This window comes from Heterodontus francisci, chromosome 2 (genome assembly GCF_036365525.1).
Source record: "Heterodontus francisci isolate sHetFra1 chromosome 2, sHetFra1.hap1, whole genome shotgun sequence".
Taxonomy (NCBI): Eukaryota; Metazoa; Chordata; class Chondrichthyes; order Heterodontiformes; family Heterodontidae; genus Heterodontus; species Heterodontus francisci.
The window spans coordinates 120860356-120879215 of NC_090372.1; the positions used below are offsets into that span (position 1 = coordinate 120860356).

An 18860-nucleotide genomic window follows, 5' to 3' on the forward strand; every position below is an offset into this window, starting at 1 on the left:
AAATGCTCCCCCACTGACACTTCCAACGTTTGTCTGGCTTCATTCCCTAAGATTTGGTCCAGTACCCCTTCGCTTGTAGGACTTTCTACGTGCTGGCTCAAAAAGCTCTCCTGTATGCACTTTAAGAATTCGGCCCCCTTTAAGCATTTTGCACTAAGACTATCCCAGTTAATTTTGGGGAAGTTGAAATCCCCTACTATTATTACCCTATTATTTTTACACCTCTCTGAGATTTGCCTGCATATCTGCTCCTCTATCTCTCCCTGACTATTAGGAGGCCTGTAGTAAACTCCCAGCCAAGTGATTTCCCCCTATAAAATTCAATCTGCTCCATAAAATTGCATTTAATTGGCCTGTTAACTATCTTAATTACCTGCCCTCTGCATTGCCTCTGCTCTCCATGTTTACTGCCAGGGACAAACTTGGGATGGGATGTCACGATGTCAGACTTCCTGTCCAATGTGTCCCATCCCATTTTATGTCCCCAAACGCCGCTGTTCCCATTAACTTAATTCCCTTATAATTCAACCCCATGTATTTATTTTAGGTTGTGCTAGATATTTTCTTGTGTCTGCAGCTCAAGTCAATCCTGAATGCACCCTGCATCCTCTGCTCAACATCTGAGTAAATTTAGGAAGATCCATGGATCAACCAAGAAACTCTATTCCAATTTACTACAAACATACAGAAAAAGAAGTGGGGCTTACTCTGGGGTTAAGATCAGAATCAGGGTCGGAACCTGGCCCTGTGAGGTTCGGCAGGGTGGCCGGGGGAGTGGGGGGGGGGGTGGTGGGGGAAGGAGGAGGGAACAGCAAATCTTCAAAACTTTAAAAAAAAAAGTAGTACCTTTTGTAAAAGGGCTACAGGGACAGCCAGATTGTTCTTCCAGGAATTGGGAAGGGAGCCTACAAACACCTCCCCACTACTGATGTACCCACAAACCTTCCATTTCTGGATGTCCCTCCGCCAACCTACTTCAGCGGGAGAATTCCATGATGGGCATGACCCTGGTGTAACTGCTGGGGTTGCATGTCTATGAATTTTCTCATCTTCTTTCTTCATTATTTATTTTAAATATGAAAAACAAATTAAATGGGCACAGTCTGTTTGGAAAGATTATTAGCCAAACCATTTTTTGTTTATGGAGGGAAAGGACTCAGACGAGCTTTACAGTGAAACTACATACAAGTGACAAGGAAATGGCTGTGACACAATTGAACACATTACATTGTGTAAACAAATAAAAATGAAGTTATTGCCTCTTTAAAATAAAAAAAAATATGACCATATGGCTGACCTCCTGATTGAAGCTGCTGTTTTGTAGTTTTAGGCAGGCTGGGAGTGCTGAGGTATAATGTCTTGGTGCCCAGTCTAATCCTCCCAGTAACCCTTCTGTTCAACAGTTTCATCTGAGCATCTCCAAGTCACTGACAGTCTTCTGAGGACAGCCGTACAGGAGTACATTTATTATAAAACAACCAGCAAATTGTGATGGACTTGGGAGTCCCGAGATTTGCATAAGTTTTGTAACTGTCTGCAATTTACACAAGAAATTTAAAATGGAGAGAGCTATATTTAAATTTTGCATATGAATTGCAAGCATTGAATTCTCAGCACCTGTGAGTCAATCATGAGTCCTGGCAATTTTATATCACAGAGGCTTATCCTGCAGTATTCCCAGAGCCAGCAACAATGCACAAAATCATGGGTACAAGATCCTCTGTCCCTACCCAGATACTGGAGATATCCATTAATGTCAAAACACAAACAGGGCTAAAAGTGACAAGTGGCCACAGGGGCCTTAGTGAATGGCCAATTGCCCTTAATACCATGACCTCATCTTTCTTATTCCCTTTTTCCCTGGATTATTTTTATCCTGTAGGATTTGTGAGTGCTTTATTTTGCTATCTGGGATGTCAGAGCATCCACAGTATAAAGCCCACTATTAAATCCATAAGCCTTATAAATTTTAACAGATGATTTGCTGAAACAATGTGAATAGCCTCTTGCTTCTACTTGGTCTAAAACAAACCGAACAAAAGAAATGCCAGAAATGACCAGCCCAGTGCATATAGAGAAGATCACTAACATCAAATAAGAGGGCAGCAGATCATGATCTCTTACATGAGACGCCTGTCAAATGCAAGTGAGATTGTAGGTCAGTGTATTCCCGTCAATCTGACAAAACTTCCCTGTCAGTTTCAGTAAAGTCTTCAATATTATTACATCAACTCATGGCAAAGACAATTGGGCTTTAATCACTTCATTTTGTATGATTTTACCTGCTAATTACTGTCATAGAGTCATAGAGTCGTACAGCATAGAAATAGGCCCTTCGGCCCACATCGTCCATGCCAACCATAATGCATATCGATACTAATCCCACCTGCCTGCATTAATTCCATATCCCTCTATGCCTTGCTCATTCAAGTACCTGTCCAGATGCCTCTTAAATGTCGCTACTGTTCCTGCCTCCACCACCACCTCAGGCAGCTCATTCCATATACCCACTATTCTTTGTATGAAACATTTACCCCTTTGATCCCCTTTAAACCTCCTCCCTCTCACCTTAAATCTATGCCCTCTAGTTTTAGTCACCCCTACCATGGGAAACAGACTCTGGCTATCCACCCGATCTATGCCTCTCATAATTTTATATACCTCTATCATGTCCCCTCTCAGCCTCCTTCGCTCCAGGGAAAACAGAACCAGCCTACCCAATCTCTCTTTATAACTCAAGTCCTCCAAACCAGGCAACATCCTTGTGAATCTTTTCTGCACCCTCTCTAGCTTAATCACATCTTTCCTCTAGTGCGACAACCAGAACTGCACACAGTACTCAAAATGTGGCCTAACCAACGTTATGTACAACTATAACATGACGTCCCAACTCTTGTAGTCAATGCCTCGGTCGATGAAGGCAAGCATGCCTTCTTCACCACCCTGTCTAACTGTGTTGCCACTTACAGGGAACTATGTACTTGCACCCCAAGGTCTCTCTGCTCAAGAACACTCCCCACGGCCCTGCCATTCACTGTATATGTCCTGCCCTGGTCTAACTTCCCAAAATGCATCACTTCGCATTTGTCTGCATTAAATTCCATTTGCCAATCCCTTGCCCACTTTCCCAGTTGATCTATATCCTGTTGTAACCTTAGACAACCTTTTTCACTGTCCACTATAAAACCAATTTTGGTGTCATCTTCTTCTTCTTTGGCCTCCTAGTCTCGGGAGACAATGGGTAAGTGCCTGGAGGTGGTCAGTGGTTTGTGGAGCAGCACCTGGAGTGGCTATAAAGGCCAATACTAGAGTGACAGACTCTTCCATAGGTGCTGCAGTTAAAATTGGTTGTCAGGGCTGTTACACAGTTGGCACTCCCCTTGCGCTTCTGTCTTTATTCCTGCCAACTGCTAAGTCTCTTCGACTCGCCACACTTTAGCCCCACCTTTATGGCTGCCCGCCAGCTCTGGTGATCGCTGGCAACTGACTCCCACAACTTGTGATCAATGTCACAGGACTTCATGTCGCGTTTGCAGACATCTTTAAAGCGGAGACATGGATGGCCGGTGGGTCTGATACCAGTGGTGAGCTCGCTGTACAATGTGTCCTTGGGGATCCTGCCATCTTCCATGCGGCTCACATGGCCAAGTCATCTCAAGCGCCGCTGACTCAGTAGGGTGTATAAGCTGGGGATGTTGGCCGCCTCGAGGACTTCTGTGTTGGCGATACGGTCCTGCCGCCTGATGCCAAGGATTCTCCGGAGGCAGCGAAGATGGAATGAATTGAGACGTCGCTCTTGGCTGACATACGTTGTCCATGCCTCGCTGCCGTAGAGCAAGGTACTGAGGACACAGGCTTGATACACTCGGACTTTTGTGTTCCGTGTCAGTGCCCCATTTTCCCACATTCTCTTGGCCAGTCTGGACATAGCAGTGGAAGCCTTTCCCATGCGCTTGTTGATTTCTGCATCGAGAGACAGGTTACTAGTGATAGTTGAGCCTAGGTAGGTGAACTCTTGAACCACTTCCAGAGCGTGGTCACTGATATTGATGGATGGAGCATTTCTGACGTCCTGTCCCATGATGTTCGTTTTCTTGAGGCTGAAGGTTAGGCCAAATTCGTTGCAGGCAGCCGCAAACCTGTCCATGAGACTCTGCAGACACTCTTCAGTGTGAAATGTTAATGCAGCATCGTCAGCAAAGAGGAGTTCCCTGATGAGGACCTTCCGTACTTTGGTCTTCACTCTTAGACGGGCAAGGTTGAACAACCTGCCACTTGATCTTGCGTGGAGGAAAATTCCTTCTTCTGAAGACTTGAACGCATGTGAGAGCAGCAGGGAGAAGAAAATCCCAAACATTGTGGGTGCGAGCACACAGCCCGGTTTCACGCCACTCAGGATAAGAAAGGGGTCTGATGAGGCGCCGCTATGCTGAATTGTGCCTTTCATATTGTCATGGAATGAGGTGATGATACTTAGTAGCTTTGATCATCTGCAAACTTACTAATCATGTCCCTTACATTCACATCCAAGTCATTAACATATATGACAAACAACAGAGGACCCAGCACCGATCCCTGCGGCACACCGCTGGTCACTGGTCTCCAATCTGAAAAACAACCCTCCACTACCACCCTCTGCCTCCTATCACCAAGCCAATTTTGTATCCAATTTGCTAGCTCACGCTGGATCCCATGTGTTCGAACCTTCTGGACCAGCCTATCATGCGGGACCTTGTCAAAGGCCTTGCTAAAGTCCATGTAGACAACGTCCATCGCCCTGCCCTCATCAATCCTCTTGGTCACCTCCTCGTAAAATTCAATCAAATTCGTGAGACATGATTTCCCACGCACAAAGCCATGCTGACTATCCCCAATCAGACCATGCTTTTCCAGATGCATATAAATCCTGTCTCTCAGAATCCCTTCCAATAACTTTCTCACCACTGATGTAAGGCTCACCGGCCTGTAGTTCCCTGGTTTATCCCTGCTGCCCTTCTTAAATTAAGGCACAACATTAGCTATCCTCCAGTCTTCCGGTACCTCATCCGTGGCTAACGATGATATGAAAATCTCTGCCAGGGCCCCAATAATCTCCTCCCTTGCTTCCTATAGCAACCTAGGATACACCTGGTCAGGCCCTGGGGATTTAACCACCTTAATGCGCTTCAAAGCTTCCAACACCTCCTCCTTTGTAATGTTGATATGCTGCAGGATATCGCTATTCCCTCCCTTGAACTCACTAGCTTCCAAGACCTTCTCCATGGTAAATACGGACGAGAAATATTCATTCAAGACCTCGCCCATTTCCCGTGGCTCCACACATAGATTACCACACTGATCCTTAAGGGGACCTACTCTCTCCCGAGCTACTCTTTTACTCTTAATATACTTATTGAATCTTTCAAGATTCTCCTTTATCTTATCTGCCAAGGAAATCTCATGGCCCCTTTTTGCCCTCCTAATTTTCTTCTTAAGTGCAGTATTATCATTTCATTTACAGAAATCCTCCTCTACTATGGCACAAATGATTTCCAGCGTAATATTGGCAGAATATGGTAATCAAGGCAAAGCTGCCGTCAAGATCATTGAAGCACAGGTGGTTTTTAACTTCTTTTGAAACAATGGCATTAAAACTAACCAGAGATGTATTTTATTGCCACGGTGCAAAATTTTAAATATCCGCTTCCACATGTCCAGACTTGAGTCTTGAGCAGTGCAGTATGGCAACCACGTACATAAGTGCCAGATGGCAGGGAGATTGGGTAGGCTGCCATACCACACCTCCCACCATTATTTATATGTGGTGCGGCAAGGATGGAGGGAGGAAATCTTACACTGGTGCAGGGTGTGGTGTTAAACCTCCCTACCTGTTTATCTTGAATCTGCTCTACTATACTGCCTGATTTTGGGCAATAAAGTGAACCATGTGTGTTCATGCCATCAGTCAGTCTTTCTTATCCTCATTTGTCCTCTATATAAACATAATGGATAAATGAGAGCCAAGCATGATGGAAGGAAGTTTGTTCTGATGAGTAGGGAATTCATTTTGGGACTTTAGGAAAAATCCAGGTGGGTGGTATTTTTGTAAGAATGACTATATAATTCAAACTCAGATTTTTTCAAGGCCCCAGTCACTGGCAATGGAAAGCCATGGAAGCCATTGTGGCATGGGCCCAGGTGAAGACCTTGGCAATAGTAGAAAACATTCAAATAGTATGGGGCCCTGAATCAATAACAATCTTGGAAAAAGTCATCAGAGAAAGCACATTCATAAACTGCTCACAACTACTAGCTTACCTTGAAACTGTGAGAATATGATGGTTCCCATTCGCTCTCCATTTCTAAATACAACTTGCCCCTGTCAACAAAATGATAAATTAGTCTCAAACAGGTGGAACATATCAAAATGCAAGAAGTTTCTAGAAATGAAAGTAAATCAGTCATCCAATAAGTTTCAATGTGGATTTAATGTACCTCTTATGACCAAAATCATCCCAATGTTTTTTCATAAGCTGCAACATGTCTTCAACACAAACAAGTTCAAAGGAGAATGCATTCACAAGCAACCCCGTGACCTCAGATAGATTTGAAACAGCAACTTAGGAAAGATTAGGAATTAAATGTGATTATGGCAAAATAAGTGAAAACATTGCTTGCATTGTCAGGACAAATGACTTAAAAGAAAAATCAAGTTGGAATCACCTTCATGAATTTCAGTTAGCATTTCCTTTAACTGTCAAAGTGAAGACAATTACTTATGCTTTATTAGTTGCTAAGTGACTTTCGGAGAGGAGAAATGGTCTGGATTTTGTGTGGTTAATAACGGTGAAGCTAACAGCACTCACTAATATTATGGAATAAAGTGGAAAGCAATGTCTGGTGTCTGCACATGTGCAGTTAAAAGCAGAAGTCTGGAAGTTGTTGTCACAGATAACTTGCTCATCCACAGGCGCATTGTAGCAGTCCTTGCTGATAGACTTCGCATTGAAAGACATGCAAAGGTGCGAACTTGGGATACTTACCCACCAGTGTCCCAGTAAGGATGCCATAAAAAATTAGTGCTGGTGCATACATGAGTAATCACATGTGTAGTAGCGTGATAATTGCTAATTACTGCCAAACAACCTCTTTGGCCTTGAAAATTTAATTTTACAAGTAAGGAGTCTCATTCTTTCAGAAGTTAATCACTGCTAGAGATTTGAAAGAAGTCAAATAATTTTGTTTTTACGTTTTCTGTCTATCTCTTTTATTTCTGTTATAATCCCAAGTGCCTTTCCCAATCTTTATTCAGCTTTCTGTACATAATTCAAATCTAATTTATACTTCCTGCTTTATACATCCTGGTTTAGACTCTGTGGGATTAATTTTAACTCTGAGCAAGTGGATGGGTTTTGACGGAGTTAAAATCTTGTCCTGCGTGCCTCAGTCTGGATTCTTCAATCTGATTAGTTTCTTGTCCTGCTTAAAGACACCACAGATGCTTTGCAGAGGGCATTACAGTGGATAAGATGCCATATTAGAACAAGTTTCCTGTTACGGCCAAGTGGTTTCAAGTGAGGTAGATTTTAGGGGTTCATAACCTGTTGAATCTTCTCAGAGGTCAATTTCTCTTTTAAAGTGGCAGGACTGAGTTATTTATAGATTTCTCTGGTGGTTGAGACTTCAGAGATGGTGATCACTGGCTGCTGTAACAAGTTAAAGTGTAGATTTCACAGCAGGGCTCATTCTTTTGCTGGCTCTCTACCAGCTCTCAGCTGGACAGACTTTTGTGATGTTTGTTTTGATTCTCTCTTTCTCCAGAGAGTTAATTTTTAAGGTCAAAATGTTGCTTCTGTTGGGAGACACAGAGCCCCTTCTCTGTGGTAATTAACAATGGCCCAGGAGCTGGCTACTTCATAGCGTCTTTGTTTCAGAAGAACCCATTCAATTCAAAAATGCCTCTTGATGGGTTCAGGATTGGTGTAATTGACACCTCTTAACTAGGAATGCATCCTTTTGTCCTTAACAGACAGCAAGACTGTTTGAATATACTCGTTTGGTCGTTTTACCTTTGGTAGCCATTTTGACTTTGACACCCACTTTGACACAATGGGTGTACACAGGCACAGAAGGAATTGGGTACAGCCTCCATCCCTGGATTCCCACCAGTGCAGGGCATCATCACTTATGCCAAAGTGGCCATCAAGACAACCAGAGACTGGCCAGTGAGATCCATCAACAGGAAAGGCATCCATTCAATGTCCAACTGGTCCACAACCACAGCAAGAACTTCCTCTATGTATGCGCTCACTTTCCTGGCAGCTGCCATGATTTCTTCATCTTCCGCCAGTCCAGACTGCATTGGTACTTCTCTTCATTCTCCAAAGTGCATGGGTGGATCCAAGGGAAATCCCTTGAAGAGATGGCTACTGACCCCTCAACGGGAACCACTGACAGAGGCACAGAGGTGAAACAGCCAATGCCACCTGCTCAACAGGTCAACCATTGGTGAGGCCATCGGATTTCTGAAGATGCGATTCTGATGCCTGGATTGGTTGTGTGGCACCCTCCAATACCCTCCTGCAAGGGTCTCAGCATTGTGGTGGTCTGCTGTGCTCTCCATAACATGGCCCTCCAGAGAGGTGTGGATCTTGAGGACAGTGATGCCCTGGAAGGAGACAGCTCATTGGGGGAGGAGCAGAAGTTACGAGAGGAGGAGGAAGAGGGGGCGGAGGGGAATAACACTGAACAGAGAGGTGGCCTCCTCCAGATACTCTCCAAGAACAGGATCTCCCTCCTCTCCTTCACAGCCTCCAAAATTAGATCCAGGTCGGCATCGATGAAGCAACGGGCAGCCCTGCCCCTAGTGCCAGGCCTCCAGCTCCCATGTGACATCTCACCTCTCTGGTGCTGTGGAAGACTTTGGCACAAAACACAGATCTCACCCCAAGGATAACCAGCAGCCTCAGTGATAGGTGCCTAGGTGTGTCTACATGAGCCTCACACTTGATCTGACCCACCTCACTGACTCGAAGTGGACAGGAATCTTATTTCCGTACCAGTTAAGAGCATCTGAATCAGAATCAATTTCCCACCGGAGCCAGAATTCTGACCCAAAATCAGACCAGGCTTTGTTTCCTAACTCTGCCATGAAAATTCAGCCCGTGCAGACAGAAACAGAGTTAACATTCATCAACCTGAAACATTAACTCCGCTGCTCGCTCCACAGATGCTGCCTGACCTGTTCAGTATTTCCAGCATTTTCTGATTATCCCCTTCCCTGGCCCAGGGCTACTATTGCCAATTGCAGTGCCCTGACACTACCCTGATTAAGATCAGATAGTTTAACACAGAGCAGGGATCAAACCTGTGATCAATATTCAGTATAGCATTTTTACTTGAAAAGTGTCTTGTTATGGATAGGCAGGAAATGGTGTGGCTGGTTTCCAATGGTCACCTCTCAACTGACCACAGATAGTGTTTTTGCTTAAACCAGTGTTTCAGCCCCTGTGTTTTGTTGACCAAATAAACAGACAGTGACAGGTTTTCTTGCGAGTTTAAAACAAAAGATTAAATATTTATTGAACAATAACCACTCAAAATGTTCACACCACCACCCTATGCATACATTCACTCTCTCATGCATACTCAAGAAAAGATAGATAAAAAGTAAATGGTAAGAGTCATTCAGAGTTCAAAGTGTAAAAGTCTGCTGTTTTCAGCAAAAACCTGTGAGATCCTCTTGGAAGCTAAGTTTTTAGAGTTGCAGGCCCATTTGCTGGTTGTTTTGCCCTTGATGGGTTGCTGAAGTCTTCTGGTGGTCAACACTTCAGTTCAAAGACAGTGCTGGTATTTCTTAGTTCAATTTCCATAGGTGGAGGAGTTGTTCAAAAGGCACCCTCTTATTTCTCTGCTGCAGTTGGTTGCCAACGCATCTCGGCAGAGTTCAACTGTCTCAGCTACAATTGATCTCTCTCTCTCAACCTTGTGCCGGAATTCAAGATGGCTTTTGATGTTCTCTCTGTGGCTGAAGATCTGAGACTGAGATTCTGATGACCTGATGATCCAAAATCCAAAACTCCCTTTGCTCTCCAAAAAGGTTATCTTTAAAGGTAAATTCATAAAGTGTTAGTTTCGCCCATGTGGCTTTAGGTTTTCAGTTCCTGAGGGGCTATACAATAGCTTCTGATTTCAGCCCATTTTGATAAGATGAGGGATGTTCACACTTTATTGTGGTGATTGTAGCTGGTGATGGAGCATGTGTTTTAGCTTTGTTTTAGCTCATTTTGTGGATAGCTCACATCCATGAGTGATGAGCTGTTTAATTTCAATGCCGATAGGGTTAATGAGTTTCAGTTCTAGCAGACATGAATGTGTATTTCAGTGCAGGAAGAAGGTATGTGTCATGTGACTTTGTCCTCCATATTGGCAAGACAAGTGAAGGAAAGTGTAACACTCTTTTTAAAATTGTTCTTTTTTTTATAACTCATTGGTTTACTTTTGTATTTCTATCCTGTGAGAGTGAGTCTGTAAGTTAAATGTAAGTGATTAGGAGTTGTGGGTAAATTAAGAGTAAATAAAAGTCTCAGGTCAATAGTAACTCAGACTAACAGCGGCTTCTTTAAAAAACAAAGTTTACATACAATAAAATGTGCATATTTTCCTTTTGAGTTTTTTAAAAAGATAAATGTTGGAGAAAATTGAACAACAGCTTTGTACAATTTAACTTGCAAAATGATATACTGGGTGTGTGTCCGTTTGTATTAATCATAGCTTGTGGTACTTAACACTGATTTTACCAAATACAATGGCTGTCAAAAGGGTATGAATGAGTTCTTACATTCACACTGAAAAACACAGAAAAACAGCGCAATGATAACACCAACATACACTTGTAAACATTTTTATTGAAGTTGTGTCACTGTTATGTATGCAATGTCACAGCCACTTTGAGCACAGTACAATCCCACAAACAATAAATGAGATGAATGACCAAATAATCTTTTTGATGATTTTGGTTGAGAGGTATACAACTTTAACATGCAATCTTTTATCTCCACCTGAACGGGCAGATGGGTGTCACATCTCAGGCTGAAATTAATCACACTTGAAATCACAGCTTTAACTTTAACATAGATATAACAAGGGTTTTACTAATGATTTCTGTAGAGTTCTTGCTCATTGTTGGTCACTGTGGCTACACAGGCTATTTGACCTTACAACAACCCCCAGGTCAGGTGTGTTCCTCAAAGCTACTTTCAGTTTCTCTTCCAAGTACCATATGTTCTCTAATACTCATGCCCACACATACAATCATGACATTCCTCCCTTATCAGGCAAAAACATGTCCATGATTTTTGAACATAATCACAACATATAATCTTCATATCGTTTTGGTGATGTCCTTTTGCGCCGTGGACTTCCTGTTGTCTAAGGAGCTCTGGTCATCACGTCAGGATTAGGAAATGTTGTCGGCCCCTCTGGACAGCAATCTGTCTGCCTGACAACAGCATCACTGGCTTGGACAGCTGGATTGCTGAATATCAGCTTCACCTCAGCTCCTACATCTGGTTCATCTGCTGCTGTGTCTTTGTCATCCTGATACTTTTTAACACATGAAGAATTTCTGTGATACAGTACTCCTTCTGGCGACTATACGGTCACACTGTTTCCCTTCTTGGCAACAACAGTGTATGGATTGGGATAATACGGTGTATCTATCTTACTCAGACTCTCCCGTCTCAGCAATACTTCATCACCTGGCATCACATCAGGTTGTCTTGCTCTCCTTCTGTGGTCTGCATAAAACTTTGCAGCACCCTTTTTCTCAGTGTCATGATCTTAAACCTCCTGATCAACTCTAATGTCCCTCAGCTCTGGTATCTTGGTGCATATTTTGCATCCAAACAACTACTCAGCTGGGCTCTTTCCCATCGTGTGTGTAGTTGCTCTATACATGGCCACATATGACAATAACATCTCCTTCCAGTCTTTACCCTCAGCCTGAGCAATCCTCGTCTGTTTCTCTAAGGTTTGGATTTGTCATTCCACTCCTCCATTTGCCTGTTGTCATTTAGGTGTTACTCTGTGATGGTGAATGCCTGTGACTTGCATGTAATCTGCAAAGGTCTGTGAAATGAATTGTGGCCCATTGTCAGAATACAAAGTGATTGGTAGACCATGCCTTGCAAATATCTCAGTAAATGCCAACACCGTTTTCTCTGCCGTTGTAGATTTAATTACCACATACTCATAATAACAGCTGTAATGGTCAATTACCACTAGTATGGACTATCCTGATGGAAATGGGCCTAAGAAGTGAACTGCTACATTCTCCCATGGACCAGCCGGCAATAGTGTACTGCATACTGGTTCTACTGGATTGGGTCTATTGACAAGTTGACATCCAAGACATGCTTTGGAACTGCTCCACACCTTTCTCCATCCCTGGCCATCATACTTTGCTTCGTAAGTTTTGCTTAGTACCAACTGCTCTCAAGTGATCCTCATGAGCTAGCATCACTAGTCTAGGCCTAAGCTGTTGTAGCACTATAAGTCTGTTACATCTGAGAATACATTTCCCAATTGTGCACAGTTCATCTTGTATAACAATGTATGTCTTGAATGGGCAATTCTCCCAATTTCCATCTTGGATTCTCTGTCTGATGTTATTCAGTTCTGGATCTTTGACTGATTCTCTTTCAATCTCTCTAGTTGTCATTGCTCTGGGTGTAGCATGAACTGCCACAAACTTCACGAATGATTCAACGTCCTTCTTTCGTGAAGTTCTATGTGTTTGATCCTCACTCAGTAGTCGTGACAGCGAGTCAGCAATGTTCATCTTTCCAGCAATGTGAACCACCTTGTACTTGTATTGCTGGAGTCTCAAAACCCATCTTTCGATTCTGGCACATGGTTTGGATCAGGGAGAATAAATCTTCTGTAAGGGTGGCACAGTGGCGCAGTGGTTAGCACCGCAGCCTCACAGCTCCAGCGACCCGGGTTCAATTCTGGGTACTGCCTGTGTGGAGTTTGCAAGTTCACCCTGTGTCTGCGTGGGTTTTCTCCGGGTGCTCCGGTTTCCTCCCACAAGCCAAAAGACTTGCAGGTTGGTAGGTAAATTGGCCATTATAAATTGCCCCTAGTATAGGTAGGTGGTAGGGAAATATATAGGGACAGGTGGGGATGTGGTAGGAATATGGGATTAGTGTAGGATTAGTATAAATGGGTGGTTGATGGTCGGCACAGACTTGGTGGGCCGAAGGGCCTGTTTAGTGCTGTATCTCTAAACTAAACTAAACTAAACTAAACGGCTTGTGATCCGTTATTAATTCAAACTCGATGCCGAACAAGTATGCATGGAATCATTCACATGGCCACACCAATCCTAGAGCCTCTTTCTCCATCTGAGACTATCTCCTCTTCACATCTGTCAGCAATCTGCCCACATAAGCAATCATTCTTGGGCCCTCAGCATGCATTTGTACCAGCACTTCTTGGCAAAATGGTCTCTGCCGACACATTTTCTGCATATCTTTCCCTTGGTGGGACAGCGGTAATCTCTTCCCCAAGTTGCCACATCTGAAGCACACTCTCAGACTTGTGTTGTTTACATTTACGCATACCTGGATTCTGTTGTGTCACTCGATTAACCTCAGATCTGTTGTGCCGATAGCAGAAATGGGACCTAGTTTGATACTGAACCTGTCCATCCACTGCTTCCAGCGCAGCCGCTATTTTCAAAGTATCATCCAACGTTAAGTCACCTCTTCTTTCCGGCAGCGTCTGCCTCAACTTATCCGATTTGCACCATTGAACCACCTGATCCATTATCTGGTTATTCAAATCCATCATAACATAACTGCATCCTGACATCTGCCTCAAACAAGTCACAAATTGAACTACTGTTTTTCCCTCGTTCTGTCTCATTTGACAAAAAACATGCCTTTGGAATGTGGCATTTGGCGTCACCACATAATGGTCCATCAAAGCTTTCACTGCACGTTCATAATCTGCCTTTTTTCCCGTGTCAGGCAACATTTTGAAAGTTTCCCTCACTGACGTACCCACATTGAACAGCACTAAGGGCCGTCACTGTGCTTTCTGCACCTCCATCGCCCCATCCAAAAACAAACAGCAACTGTCAGCATACACTTCAAACTTCTCCAGCCATGCTTTCCATTTCATGCTGACAGAACTGGCATCACCCATCAGATCAAATGACTCAATTCCCCGGACTGCAGCAAATGCCATGACACAATCCTAAATATCTCTGAATTTACCTCGTTGCCAATGTCACATATCAGGCTGAAATGAATCACACTTGAAATCACAGCTTTAACTTTAACAAAGATTTCACAAGTGTTTTATTAAAGACTTCTGAAGAGTTCTTGCTCACTGTTGGTCACTGTGGCCACATAGGCTATTTGACCTTACAAAAACACCTAGTTCAAGTGTTTTCACCAAAGCACAAAGCTACTTTCATACAGTCAAAGAGTCGTACAGCATAGAAACAGGCCCTTCAGCCCACCGCGTCCATGCCGACCATAATGCCCATCTATACTAATCCCACCTGCCTGCATTAATTCAATATCCCTCTGTGCCTTGATCATTCAAGGACCTGTTCAGATGCCTCTTAAATGTTGCTACTGTTCCTGCCTCCACGACCTCTTCTGGCAGCTCATTCCAGATACCCACTATTCTTTGTATGAAATATTTACCCCTTTGATCCCCTTTAAACCTCCTCCCTCTCACCTTAAATCTATGCCCTCTAGTTTTAGTCACCCCTACCATGGGAAACAGACTCTGACTATCTACCCTATCTATGCCTCTCATAATTTTATATACCTCTATCATATCCCCTCTCAGACTCCTTCGTTTCAGGGAAAACAGAACCAGCCTATCCAATCTCTGTTTATAACTCAAGCCCTCCAAACCAGGCAACATCCTTGTGAATCTTTTCTGCACCCTCTCTAGCTTAATCACATCTTTCCTGTAGTGCGGCGACCAGAACTGCACACAGTACTCCAAATGCATCCTAACCAACGTTATGTACAACTGTAACATGACGTCCCAACTCTTGTATTCAATGCCTCGGCCAATGAAGGCAAGCATGCCATATGCCTTCTTCACCACCCTATCTACCTGCGTTGCCACTTTCAGGGAACTATGTACTTGCACCCCAAGGTCTCTCTGCTCAAAGACACTCCCCAGGGCCCTGCCATTCCACTGTATATGTCCTGCCCTTGTTTAAGTACCCAAAATGCATCACTTTGCATTTGTCTGCATTAAATTCTATTTGCCAATCCCTTGCCCACTTTCCCAGTTGATCTATATCCAGTTGTAACCTTAGACAACCTTCTTCACTGTCCACTATACCACCAATTTTGGTGTCATCTGCAAACTTACTAATCATGCCCCCTACATTCACATCCAAGTCATTAATATATATGACAAACAACAGAGGGCCCAGCACCGATCCCCACTGGTCACTGGTCTCCAATCTGAAAAACAACCCTCCAATACCACCCTCTACCTCCTATCACCAAGCCAATTTTATATCCAATTGGCAAGCTCACCCTTTGAACCTTCTGGACCAGTTACCATGCGGGACCTTGTCAAAGGCTTTGCTAAAGTCCATGTAGACAACGTCCATCGCCCTGCCCTCATCAATCCTCTTGGTCACCTTCTCAAAAAACTCAATCAAATTCGTGAGACATGTTTCAGTTTCCCTTCCAAGTACCATATATTCTTTCATACTCAAACCTACACATGACAATGGGGACTTTGATTCGGCATCTTTTCTAGAAGATGGCACTAGCAATAATGCAGCTGTCAGTCTAGGTTATATTTTACAGCAGGGCTTAAATGCAGAGCCATCTGTCTTAGAGGTGAGTTTACCAACTGACCCAAGCAGACGCTTGTTCAAATAATAGATGGAAGAATTTCATATAACGAATATCACGAAGTCAGTTTAAACCCCTAAGTTTCAAAGACAGTTGGAATACAGGAACATAGGAAATAACAGCAGGAGTAGGCCATTCGGCCCCTCGAGCCTGCTCTGCCATTCAACTAGATCATAGCTGATCTTCTAGCTCAACACCATTTACCCACAATATACCCATATCCCTTCATATCTTTAATACCTAGAAATCTGTCTTGAATATACTCAATGACTGAACCTCCACAGCCCAATTCCAAAGATTCATCACCCTCTGAGTAAAGAAATTCCTCCTCATCTCAGTCCTAAATGGCTTACCTCTTATTCTGATACTGTGGCCTGGTTCTAGACCCCCCCAGCCAGAGGAAACATCCTTCCCACATCAGGGCGGCACAGTGGCGCAGTGGTTAGCACCGCAGCCTCACAACTCCAGCAACCCGGGTTCAATTCTGGGTACTGCCTGTGTGGAGTTTGCAAGTTCTCCCTGTGTTTGCGTGGGTTTTCTCCGGGTGCTCCGGTTTCCTCCCACAAGCCAAAGACTTGCAGATTGGTAGGTAAATTGGCCATTATAAATTGTCCCTAGTATAGGTAGGTGGTAGGGAAATATAGGGACAGGTGGGGATGTGGTAGGAATATGGGATTAGTGTAGGATTAGTATAAATGGGTGGTTGATGATCGGCACAGACTCGGTGGGCCAAAGGGCCTGTTTCAGTGCTGCATCTCTAAACTAAACTAAACACTATTGAGCCCTGTAAGAATTTTGTATGCTTCAATGAGATCATCTCTCATTCTTCTAAACTCTCGAGAGTATAGGCCCAGTTTCCTCAATCTCTCCTCATAGGACAATCCTGCCATCCCAGTGATCAGTCTGATAAACCTCTGTTGCACTCCCTCTATGGCAAGTACATCCTTCCTTTGGTAAGAAGACCAAAATTGTACACAATACTCCAGGTGCGGTCTCATCAAGGCTCCATACAATTGCAGCAAGACTTCTTTACTCCTGTACCGCAGCCTCACAGCTCCAGAAACCTGGGTTCGGTTCTGGGTACTGCCTGTGCAGAGTTTGCAAGTTCTCCCTGTGACCGCGTGGGTTTCCGCCGGGTGCTCCGGTTTCCTCCCACAGCCAAAGACTTGCAGGTTGACAGGTAAATTGGCCATTGTAAATTGTCCCTAGTGTAGGTAGGTGGTAGGAGAATTGAGGGAAGGTGGGGATCTGGTAGGGAATATGGGATTAATGTAGGATTGGTATAAATGGTTGGCACAGACTTGGTGGACCGAAGGGCCTGTTTCAGTGCTGTATCTCTCTCTCTCTCTACTCAAATCCCCTTGCAATAAAGGCCGACAAGCCATTTGCCTTCTTAATTCCTTGCTGCACCTGCATGTTAGCTTTCAGTGACTTATGAAGAAGGACACCCAGGTCCCTTTGGACAGCAACACTTCCCAATCTCTCACCATTTAAGAAATACTCAACATTTCTGTTTTTCCTACCAAACTGGATAACTTCACATTTTTCCACATTATATTCCATCTGCCAAGTTCTTGCCCACTCACTTAGCCTGTCGAAATTCCCCAAACCTCTTTGCATCCTCCTCACAACTCTCATCCCCATCTAGTTTTGTGTCATCAGCAAAATGAGTTATCAGTTGGGAATTATGCACATTAGTTTGAAGTCTTGGCTATCATATTAGTTGGAAGTAATGTGCTTCTAGAATAGCTGAAATAAAATATTTAGTTCCTTAGCTTTTTTTTTTATTAGTCAAGGTCTCTAAAAGTGTGTCATTTCTGCTCTAGGAATGGGTTGTTAATTCATAATTTACTGGACGCATTAGTCACTTGATACATTAACTTAGCAGAATCTGAACCTGCAGGGAAGTCATTATCTGTTAATGATAACAGCGGGGTCTAGCTTTAGCTTCATTGAAGTATCAGAGATTGTCTCTTTGTAAATACAAAGAAAGAACATGAAGACCTGTGCACATAGTGTATGTTCTTTTTTTCAATTTTAACATCAATTAACAAAGACAAAATGAGACCCAACAAAGTATGCTTTCTAAAGGAGACTTCACTGAAGGTAATGAAAGTTCTTTCTCATAGAATGAAAGATTTTGAAGCGTGACTGGTTCTGATTAAACTATGCTGTTTACTATGTGACTGAATAATATTACTCTCTAAAAAATATTGGCATGGTTTTTGAATTGTTCCCACAGCTCCAATGTATTTATGTACTGCTCCACTAAAATAGACCTTTCATGTAGAACAGTCTCAAGCTGCTGAAATATTAAATAGAAATAAAGGCAAAACAAATGCTAAAAATCGATGATAAAAATGGAAATTGACGTATGTACATATCAGGCCCATTATCATCTGAAGATGGAGAAGACAAGTTAATGTTTCAGGTACAAACAATTTGATAGAACCACTGTGAAGAGATATTTAAAGTTAGACAATAAGAACTATGAAAGTGATGGTGCACAACAGAATTGTCACCAATGTAGAGAATGACACTGTCAATTGCATGCTTATACTTTTCAAACATATGATGATGTAATAAGGAAAGACCAGTTTAGTTGGGTAGGAGAAAACTGAAACAAAGGCCGCAATATTAATAGGGCGATGGGAGGATGTGAGGGAGCCTGGTAGTGGGCAAAAAAAAATCTGGTAATGCTAGGGACGTAGAGGCCCTGCTGATCTTATGTTGGGTAGATACCTGCCTATCAGCTGGCCAGATTGACTGCCTGGCTGGCGAACAGTAGTGGAAACTAGCAGCAGGAGGCAGCAGCCAGAGACCATGGGGATGGTCCCCAACAGTCAGTGAGGGAGGGGGGGCGAGAAGGAGCAAGGCATAAGATCAGATCCATAATCGGGGCTGGGGGAATGAGCGAGTCAAAAGATTGGGGCTGTGAGCGGGACTGGGAGGAGATTGAAGGCTTCCTTGCGGGGC

General features: G+C 43.5%; 1 protein-coding gene across 1 annotated transcript in view; it reads right to left on the reverse strand.

Annotated features, from left to right (window-relative positions):
• gabbr2 (gamma-aminobutyric acid (GABA) B receptor, 2) overlaps positions 1-18860 on the reverse strand; it is a 1342876-nt gene that overhangs the window by 271171 nt on the left and 1052845 nt on the right. The window contains exon 8 of the mRNA XM_068053043.1: positions 6298-6358. Coding sequence (XP_067909144.1) covers positions 6298-6358 — 61 coding nt within the window. The remainder of the gene's footprint in view (positions 1-6297; positions 6359-18860) is intronic.